Source organism: Danio aesculapii, chromosome 6, assembly GCF_903798145.1.
Source record: "Danio aesculapii chromosome 6, fDanAes4.1, whole genome shotgun sequence".
In the NCBI taxonomy this organism is placed as follows: Eukaryota; Metazoa; Chordata; class Actinopteri; order Cypriniformes; family Danionidae; genus Danio; species Danio aesculapii.
The window spans coordinates 54365518-54376704 of record NC_079440.1 but is presented as its reverse complement, the minus strand read 5'-3'; the positions used below and the strand labels follow the sequence as shown (position 1 = coordinate 54376704).

At 37.1% G+C, this 11187-nt stretch overlaps 2 protein-coding genes across 2 annotated transcripts; one reads left to right on the top strand and one right to left on the bottom strand.

The window, feature by feature from the left end:
* tmem74b (transmembrane protein 74B) lies at positions 1–6315 on the bottom strand. Its single transcript, XM_056459163.1, has 2 exons — positions 6251–6315; positions 1–930 (listed from the first exon to the last, which is right to left on the bottom strand). The coding sequence occupies exon 2, from the start codon at positions 879–881 to the stop codon at positions 192–194; it is 690 nt and encodes a 229-aa protein (XP_056315138.1). The 5' UTR covers positions 882–930; positions 6251–6315; the 3' UTR covers positions 1–191.
* Positions 6316–8632: 2317 nt separating this feature from the next.
* Positions 8633–10492, top strand: blcap (bladder cancer associated protein). Its single transcript, XM_056459162.1, has 2 exons — positions 8633–8730; positions 9649–10492. Exon 2 carries the CDS (start codon positions 9771–9773, stop codon positions 10032–10034), a length of 264 nt encoding a protein of 87 aa, XP_056315137.1. The 5' UTR covers positions 8633–8730; positions 9649–9770; the 3' UTR covers positions 10035–10492.
* The last annotated feature ends 695 nt before the right edge of the window (positions 10493–11187 follow it).

The following is an 11187-nucleotide window of genomic DNA, read 5'->3' as shown; positions in this document are numbered from 1 at the left end:
TGTTGCTGGCTTCTTTTCAATTGATTTTACTGAGATCTGGCAACACAACAGAACGTAATGTCGGTAGCAACCTTGAACTTAAAGCAATTAATTTAAAAGTCAAAATCTTCAATTGACAAAAACATCATGCTGCTGCCTTGCAAGTACTTCGTCCTTTAGGAACTGTAACTCTTCAGTGTGATTGGGTTGTGCTACGTGTTTAGTGTTCCTGGAGGAACCTGATTACCGTTGGCTGCATCGGCGCCGGTGTTCGGTTCACATTCCACAAGCGTCTCCCTCCCATCGCCTTCAGCTAACTGCCTCATCCTCATGTTAATGGATCCGTATGATTTCATGGGTCTTCTAGCGAAAGTCCTCCGCCGATACAGTTCTCCTTTGCATATAGACACCATTAATAAAACAGATAACAGCATTCCTCCCAGAGTGAGCAAACCCAGTCCCGCAATAATGCATTTGTCGAGATGAGAACCGAGTTGTGCGTAGTACATCTCCAGTTTCTCCATCTGACGCGCTGTCACTTGGTCCGGGTTGACTTTTGCCTCTCTTGGGATGGTGTAGGCGATTACCACTAATATGATGCCACTCACCAGGAAAACAAGCGCGAAAATGAACCCGTAGTCCACTGAATGGTCGTTATACTCGAGCTCGGGTTCATCTTCGGAGCGTGGCGATGGCACTTCTCTCTGTATAGGCAGCGGGTTTGATTGGGAGTCAATGGATGTGAAATTAGGTCCAGATGCTCTGGAGGTAACGCGGATCCTTGTTCCCGGATCTTCATCTTCAAATGAAGCATTTTCAATGCCGGTCGATGGCCGTGGTCCTGAGGAGGCCTGAGGACATTCCCCCAGTTCACGGAGCTCCACGGCATTCATGGACTCCATCCACACTGAGTCCAGGCACTCATGTTGAATCAAATGCCTCTTGTTTTACCTTTAAAAGAGAATATGGCTTATATTATGGTGTGAACAACAGACCATAATGTTTAAAGCACCAATTCACAAACAAAGTCCTCTCTAGTCATCATCACATTTCTTACTTTCTTTTTTTGTTTAAAAAATGTAATCAGACAATATCAGCGAAAATGTCTTGAAAATTTAACATGGCAGTAGGGATGATTTGATACCATAATTTTGGATTCAATACGATATGTAATACCTAAATATTGATAATACAGGTGCTGATCATATAAGTAGAAACAATGCCCTTGTATTGCCCTCTTTGTGCATGGTGTCAGTGGTGGTCTATTCAACAATGTCAAATCAACCGTCTTCCCCATGATTATGTAGCCTACAGAACTAGATTGTGAGACCATTTAAAGCCTTTGCAGGTGTTTTGAGTTAATTAGCTGATAATTTTTTTTAATTATTTATTTAGGGGGTTTTCACCTTTATTATGATAGGACAGTAGAGATTTTGGACAGGAAAGCATTGGGAGCAGAGAGAGGGAAAGGATCAGCAAAGGACCTTGAGCCGGAAATCGAACTCGGGTCGCCTTGAGCACGTCAGTGCTATATGTCGCCACTTGCCGACGCCAAGTGTTTTCAATACTGAACCTTTTCACAATCTTCTCATTTTCTGAGAAAGGGAATTTGGGGGTTTCATTAGTTGTCATCAAAATCATCAAAATTAAAAGAAATGAATACTTGAAATATATCGGTCTGTGTGGAATGAATCTATACATTTTTCACATGTTTCACTTCTTAAATAAAACTAGTGAAATAATTCAACTTTTTGAAGATATTCTAATTATATGACCAGCACCTGTATGTCGATACCATAGGTGACAAATAACCTTCTAGTGTCACTTCTAGTATTGTCCTTATTTAAGTTTCAGGTGCATTGATCGAGTTCTGTCTGTTTGATGATCCATCGCGCCATTCTGTAGTGAAGTGTCCTAGTTTCAGCAGCAGATTGTAAAGCACTGTCTACTGGCTAACTTCAAAATTGTAATGTGTCAAATACCGAATTATGATATCGAATCGTTCGTAATTTAATAAGTGTATATAAGTAATAGGTATTTTTCCAGTACCTGTATTATGCACATCCCTACATGGTGGTCTGTGCCATATGTCAAATCTGGGGCAAAAAGACATTGAATGGGTCAAAAAGATCGATTTTTATTTTATGTCAAAAATCATTCGAATATTGAGTAAAGATCATGTTCCATGAAGATATTTTGTAAATTTCGCACTATAAATATAGCAAAATGTAACTTTTTATTAGTAATACCAGTAATTTGCATTGCTAAGAGCTTAATTGGACATCTATAAAGGTGATTTTCTCAATATTTAGATTGAGATTGAATTGAATATTTTGAATCTTCAGATTTCAGATTTTTAAATAGCTGTATCTTGGACAGTATGGATGTATCTCAGTGATGGGTTGCAGCTGGAAGTGCATTTGCTGTGTAGAACATGTGCAGGATAAGTTGGCGGTTCATTCCGCTGTGGCGACCCTGGATTAACGAAGGGACTAAGCCGAAAAGAAAATAGATGAATGAATGAATGAATGTATCTTGGACAATTGTATCAAGCAAACCACACATCTGATGCATGGTTTCCGCTACATTCATTCTTGCATGGCGGGGAGCCACACCAAAATTCATGCCGCCACGGCTACATTACAGCTTCTCATTCAAATCATTCAGTCGTTGTTTTTTTAATAGCGAGTTATAATCGCACCAAAATGTGTTAAAAGGTAAGTGAATTATAACACCGCAAACTTTTCTGTAACCGTAGTTGTGCTGTGCGATATTTGTTTACCCTTTATGGTGACGTACTGACTGACAGGTGCGTGATGCATGAGGCTAGCAAACACGACGTCGGTTTCAGTTAAGATAAACACAGTTTATATAAATATACTTTATTTATAGATAAAGGTCTATGGTTTTGCTTGCAATGACTTTATCTTGCTGGAGTTTATAGCTGTTTCACTTTACTTCAGGACGCATTAATACTGCTCTGTAGGTCTATTGGAGACATTTATAAATATTCCTAGCAAACCTGTTACAACGTTTTTGCAACGTTTATTTAGAGCGCACAAGAAAATCTGCACTTGAGCAGCGTATATTTGAGAGCGCGCAAGAAGTTTTGTGCACGAACAGAGGAAATCGGCGCACAAGCAAAGATCAACATGCTCGTATTACATAAATGCGATCTCGACTTGTAATACTGCGCTCACAACATTTGTCATTGAAATAACGCCTTAGTTGATGGATCTGTGTAAAAGGCTGCAGCCACAGCTGAAAAAAAATCCTAGAGGAAACACTGTAATGGAAAGCTTATATATTCAGCTTTTGGGTGATGTATAAATGTCAATTTCATAAAATGTACACTTGTTTTTGGTTTGATCTCTCTGACAAAGCAATTAAAATTACATTGTAGTATTCAAATCCACATGCATGTGTTGTAAACACAACAGAGGTAGGCCTCTGCACTGCTTATGAATTTATATTCAGTTTTCATTTCTCATTAGTAACACATCGAGGTTGGAAAATGTGGCAATGTGTAAAAATTAAAACGTAAGCTTGTTACCAAAAGGTTACGATTCTAATTTAAGAGCGGACACAATCAACACTGTGTCCTTGAGAAAAGGATATTAGTCCAGGTATAGCTCTGGAGGATAGTACATCCATACAGTGTGTGTGTAGGTGTACATGCCTACCTTGAAAACTGTAATGATCTTAAGCTATTTTATGTGTGTTTACAGTTTAAGTATTCAGATATGAGATTTGCAGCATAGCTCTGCAGTGATGGCATTATTCAACATTAAACCACTGCAAAATATTTAACATGACAATAAAGCTGCTGTCACACTACATTTTTCTTACAATAGACTTCCATTCATACGCACGGGAATGCATCCGACCAGAAAAACAAGCTTGTACGACAAGTTTCGCAGTTCGTTGTGTTGGAAAGTTCAAGCTTGGTGAACTCTGACCTGCGAAATCGCATCACATGACTGTGTGAGACCAATCGAAGATCAAAAATGACCTCTCTGGACAGAAATTTTAAATATTGACCAATCGCTCGCTTTTTTAAAATGTCTAATCATCTTGTTTGATCCCGCCCCTTTCGCAGCGCCGTACAACAGAATTTCGCACGCACAAACTCTAATGTGACTGCAGCATAATAAGATGAGTTAACGAATAGAAATAAATTGGCAATAAAGGAAATTATGTTCTGGTTACTGTATGCTGTGGCAATAACAATTTTCTTTGTACAAGAGCAACTATCCACTTTGAATATTTAATATCTTTACATTTCATTGAATATATTTTCCTCCGCATTAATAAACTGTCTAATGTTTAAACAAAAGTACAAACATCTTAAAAACAGACAGTTCTTTCTACAGCAAAACCATAATGTTTAACATCTTTATATTTTAAGGCACGTCATGATTTTTCCAAGTACGATGTGATCCTGGATTAACATCTATGTTGATCCCAGAACATCATTTTTGTTGGAAAATGTAATCCATACCTATTCCCTACCCCAAAACCCAGCCATAACTGCAAATTATTCTCAAAATCAGAGGGGAATAATAGTTGGACAACAATCATGTAGAAGTGCATAAACCTAACCGTAAGCCTGAACTTAACATAAGCTGTAAACATATCCCTTCATTCTGATTGGCTGATTGAAAAGTTGTTCCAGGAGCAACATCAATGTTAATCCAGGAACATGTCCTACTTGGTGAAATCAGGTTGGCGTATTTTAAGTGTTATATCTCTATATATTTATCACTTTAATACAAAATAAAAATAACAAATCAACAAATAAAACAAAAAAAATATGACTATTGTAGTTTATCCCCAAATTAACCAGGGCTTTGCTTCACTAACCATAGTTTAACCATGGTATTTGTAGTTAAACTTGTTTTTTGTTAAATACTGATCAAACAAAAAACGTGATTACAACACTTTTACTATATAAAAAACACCTTTATTGTTTTAAAGGGACCCCAAAATTAAAATCTACTCACCCTTAAATGGTTCCAAACTTCTTGAGTTTATTTTTACTGTTGAACAAACAATAAGATATTGTGGGGAAAAAAGCTGAAAACCTGAATCTGAATGACTTGCATAATAGAAAAAACAAATACTATGAAAGTCAATGGGTACAGGTTTCCAACATTTTTCAAAATATTTTCTTTTGTGTTTAACAGAAGAAATAAGCTCATTTAGGTTTGAAACATGTAAATGTTTGTATATTTGTGTGAACTATCCCTTTACGGGATAATTAAAAATCTATATATTAATATTCTCAGCGACACTGTGGCTCAGTGATTAGCACTGTCACCTCACAGCAAGAAGGTTGCTGGTTCGAGCCCGGCTGGGTCAGTTGCTGTTTCTGTGTGGAGTTTGCATGTTCTCCCCATGTTCGCGTGGGTTTTCTCCGGGTGCTCTGGTTTCCCCCACAGTCCAAAGACATGCGCTTTAGGTGAATTGAATAAACTGTATTGGCCGTAGTGAATGTATGTGTATGAATGTTTCTCAGTACTGGGTTGCAGCTAGAAGGGCATCCGCTGTGTAAAACATATGCTGGGTAAGTTGGCGGTTCATTCCACTGTGGAGACCCCTGATGAATAAAGGGACTAAGTCAAAGAAAAATGAATGAATAAATCAATATTAATATTCTCTCAATATCCTTCCACACATTTACCATGTCTTGTAATGCTACCTCATCAATTAAAATAAATATAAGGGAAGAAAAAACGGGTGTAAGTTACAATAGCGCTTGTTTCTTTGTTAAATGACATGTTTACCTGAACAGTGAGCTGTCTTAGCGAGGATGGAGACTTAATTCAGCCATTCAAACCGCTCATTAGCAAAAACACTGTTTATTGCGACGTATAAACAATAAAAAGCTAAACAAAACACAGAAACAGCAATGTGGGCGATACGCAGAGAGATGTTCATTCTGCTTCAACATTAACGGTTTACCTTCATGGTCACAGTGGCCCATTTTACCTGACTTTACACCCTTTCGAACGCGTAAAATCTAATTTATCGACAGCGATAACAGCTAAAGCGACATATCGACTATAATTCGCTAATGTACACTGTCAATAACACGTTTTATCCGATTGTAGTTCAATAAGATATGACCTTGTAATACCGCAAATATTTTGTTTTACACGAATATTTAACAGCCGTGCTACAAAAACACAAACGTAGCACGCGAACTAGCCTTTACCACCTTTGTTATTCGGTTATTTAAACGTTTGTTGGAAAGAAAACGCGTACTTACCTTGAGGCGGGATCGCTCCACAGATCTCATAGTAACGGTGTGATGCTGACAGGAAGACCTTTCCACGGAGATCTCGAGGGAGATTTAGCCATGCGCGATGGAAACACTATCATTTTTTTCAGCATTCAACACAAATGCGACAACATGTCAGCTCATTCATCATCCGCTGTCTGTCGATGTATATTTTGTATTGTTTTATGTAGTTACGGGTTGGTTATGGAGTGCACCTTTATCATGCACTGTGGTGGTGTCCTCGAGCAGAGATGTGCTGGATGTGGGGATTTTAATTAAATATTGAAAATTAAAACAATATCTCATCCTGTCATGTGCATTGCTTTGTATTTTGTGGGCTTTTATTTTGTTGATATATTAATTTATTCGCTAATGTAGTCAAGTTTTATATATAAAAATGTAATATATATATATTTTTATATTTTAAGTGTAAATTATACATGTTTCAAAGCTAAGATAGATAGATAGATAGATAGATAGATAGATAGATAGATAGATAGATAGATAGATAGATAGATAGATAGATAGATAGATAGATAGATAGATAGATAGATAGTCTTATTTTTTAAATTGCCAAAAATATGGAGTCAGATCGGTCTCAAAAATAATAGGTTCACAAAATAAAATTCACACATGCACAGCACAATTCACATTTATAAAATCCAATTAATAAATTCAAACACAATTCATAAATACACAAAGCACAATTTGTAAATTCATAAACACAATTCATAAATGCACCAATTCAATTAATTCGAGCAAATGTTTACGCCTTTTACCTGTAAATTCACAAATAGGGTATATGCAGAAGTATGCGGGAGCGGTTGTTGCTAGATCGGATATGGTTGCGGCCGGAAGTTAACATGAACTATTTATATTATTTATTAAATTTCCCATTTATTGTATTTTATTAACATCTACTCCTACCCCAACCCTAAGACCAACCGCCACAGTACTGTAAAAACTGTAGTTGTACTGAGTATTATATATGCTATCTTTTTAATTACCCAATAAATTGTATTTTTTAACCCCTAACCCCACCCAAACCCAAACCCAACCGTCACAGTATTGTTAAAATATTAATTATTGTTATACAGTGTCATAAACAATGTTGCTAAATTGATGTGCATATCGCACTTCCGATCTAGACTTTACCGGGTCAAGCACTTCCGGTGAACTGTATGCTGTATGCTGTACCAAAATTGGTGCGTTTAAGTTTGTTTTCTGTTTTAAGGTTTGTTTGTTTTTTAAAAATCAACGATCGTCACTGGCTGAGTGATATAAGATATAAAGTGGGTCTTAGAATGTACAAGAAGCACTGCATTAAATTATATTTTTCCTCGCCATGTCTTTAAAACATGAACATTTATTTTATAGACGAATTACCAACCTACATCACACGGGTCCCCGGTTGCAAAATATGACCAGCTGCAATAGCAAACATGTCGTGTTGTGCGGTAGGATGCCAAATTCAAATTCGGCTTTTCATCTCGTTTTACGCTTGAACAACTAAATAAACACTGAAGTCTATTTAACTGACTATATTTTAATTACATTACAACATCGATGCTGTAAAAGGAAACTTATAAAATTTTAAAAAGTCACATTAAGCTTTCACCGGAAGTTTATCAGTATGAGAAGAAGCGCTAGCTGCACATTTATCCTATTGTGTTTTGTCTTTAAGAATTGCGTTTTGGTTATGTGAGTTGTGCTGTACATGTATGAATTTTATTTTGTAAATGTATTATGTTCTTGAGACTGATCTGACTCCATAATAAAACGTGGAAAAAACATGTGTTTTATATAGCTCAAATACATATAGCAACATAATAGCAATCTAACCAGCTAGACAAATAATTCTCTTGTATGTGTTACAAATACGCTTCTCAAATGATTTCTGATTAGTTCAATCTGAATTGTGTGGGAAGCACAAATTGATGCTTCATAAGCACTAAAAGCCAGATGGTGGACCAAGGGCATGAGTGTGTAGGCATGTCAGCAAAACACATTAGACATAGTTTGCATTATTAACCAAGACATTTTTTTCTCAACCGTGCAGTTATATTAACAACTAAATTAATGACAACCTCCATATATTCTACTTAGTAAGTAGATATGTAGGCAAGACTGCTACATAAGGTACCATGATTCATTTGGAGTATAATATTTGACAAAATACAAGCATTAATAATACTAATATGATTCATTTGGTTCATTATCCAACCGTCTAATAAAAGTACAATCATTTGGTGAAAGAGCATACGCAAATGTAATAAAGAAACAAAGAAAGAAGTGTAACAATTTTGTCATATTTTAGAACTACATTAATTTTAAACAGGCATCTGCAGGACACACCACGCCGTCGTTTGGGTCCTTGGAGTGGCACAAATCTACGCAATCACCCAAAGAGCTGAACTCAATGGCGAAGGCTTAAATGCAGGATCAGGATTGAATTTGAAGAATGGCAGGTCTGAACATGATCATTTCACTCTTTTGAGTTTAAAACCCTGATTAATTACGATTACCACCGTCATATATGTTTACATGTGTGGGCGGACGGTTTATTTTTGAGCTAACACCTAGCATTATGCTAACGCATGCTAGATATCCGGTTAGCCAACACGCTAACGTCACAATGTTTTTATTGTTCATATCTTTACGTTATAGATTACATGCATTCACAACACAACCTGAAATACTAGTTTTGTCCAACATTTAACTGCAATGCTTTACTAAACGCCAGATTTCTAGCTCTTGTGTTGTTTATTGTCGATCCTTCGTGTAAACAGAGTAAGGAATGCAAGCTGAATTTCCTCATTTAGCTTTGACATTTAAACTGTTTAGGCTTGCTCGAACAATTCAACTTAAATAAAGGAATTAAAACATTTGAAATGTTCATAATTAATTATAACTCCGCACTAATAACATAATTCAAATGTATTTCCTAGTTTATTGTCGATTATTTTCGTAACTCCTGTTAAAACGAATGCTAGTCTCAATGTATGGATTTTATTACGAGCTTAAGACTATAGTTTTCAATAGGCAAACTTAAAGAATGCAAAGTTAATACCTATAAAAAAATAAACAAGTTTTGCTATTTAAGTTTAGAAAGCCCCTAAATACTTAAATGTAAATAAAGCATTTGTTCAGCGTTTAAGGAGCATATCTAGCCACATACGACATTAATAATATAATATTATAATCGTATTTACATATTCGTCAGACTGTTCATATGTAACTCAAGGCCAGCACCTAAAAATACCCTCTGTCCTCATAATCTCTTAAAATACACCCTGATGCAGTGACCCCGGCGCCTTATAAGGTAATGCAAGCCCAGCTGGGAATTCTGTGTATTAAAATGTTTTCTCTCTCTCCTTCTCCAAAAGGCCTGGTCTGGTATTTGGATAGCACGTCTAATCCCTCACAGACACACAAGGGATTTGTGTTGTAGTAGCGTCACATCGGATATATCTGAGCTCATACCAAGCGTCCCGCTTCCACAGAGACCATGTACTGCCTCCAGTGGCTCCTCCCGGTCCTCTTGATCCCCAAACCCTTAAATCCAGCCCTGTGGTTCAACCACTCCATGTTCATGGGCTTCTACCTGCTCAGCTTCCTGTTGGAGAGGAAGCCGTGCACCATTTGTGCCTTAGTCTTCCTGGCGGCGCTGTTTCTCATCTGCTACAGCTGCTGGGGAAACTGCTTTCTGTATCACTGCCACGATTCTCCACTGCCGGACTCAGCACACGACCCCAGCATTGTGGGCACCTAGACTCTTTGTTTTTCCCCACACACACACACACATACCCTGGATGGTGAGGCGCCAGGAATGCTGGGACGTTTCAGTAGTTTCTACCCACTTTGATGCTGTATGCGCCGCCTTCGATCCCTGACTTGAATCTCCTTTAGCGCGGCGGTGCAGGAGGGCGTCTGAAGCTTGCATGGGTTTCATTCTCGTTGTGTTTGGTACACATTCTTTCATTTCTGGATGCTGAATTTTTCCAAAGGGGTAGATGATGATGATGATGTGTGCGAGAGTGTGTGTAAACGTTTGTATATTGCGATTTTTGGGTTTCTGTTCAAGTGTCAATAATCAGTATGAGTCTCCTAAGTGTTACGCGGATGAATTCGGTCACAGGTTGAGCTGAAGGTGTGTGTGTGCTTCTACACTGCTGAGATCGCTCAAATGCTGTCAACACTTTTAATTCAATAAAGTTTCTAATGATCAGAGTCGAGGTGTTACGTGTGTATGTGGGGGAAAAAAATATACATATATACACAGTTGGTCAGAATTATTAGTCCCCTTTAATATATATATATATATATATATATATATATATATATATATATATATATTATTATTATTTTTTTTTTTTTTTTTTTTTCCCCAAACGATGTTTAACAGAGCAAGGAAATTTTCACAGTATGTCTGATAATATTTTTTCTTCTGGAGAAAATCTTATTTGTTTGATTTCAGCTAGAATAAAAGCAGTTTTTAATTTTTTAAAAACTATTTTAAGGTAAAAATCATTAGCCCCTTTAAGCTAATTTTTTCCCGATAGTCTACAGCAGTGTTTCCCAACCCTGTTCCTAGTGGCACACCAACAGTACATATTTTGGATGTCTCCATTATCTGACCCATTCATTTCAGGTTTTGGAGTCTCTTCTGATGTTATAAGATGATTCAGGTGTGTTTGATTAGGGAGAGGTTGAAAATGTGGACTGTTGGTGTGCCTTCAGGAACAGGGTTGGGAAACACTGGTCTACAGAACAAACCATCGTTAAGCTACGGTCACACTGGGCTTTGAGTGTGCGAAATTCTGTCGTGTGGCGCTGCGAAAATGTGCAGGATTAAACAAGATTATTAGACATTAAAAAAAGCGAATGATTGCTCCATGCTTAAAATTTCTGTCCAGAGAGGTCCT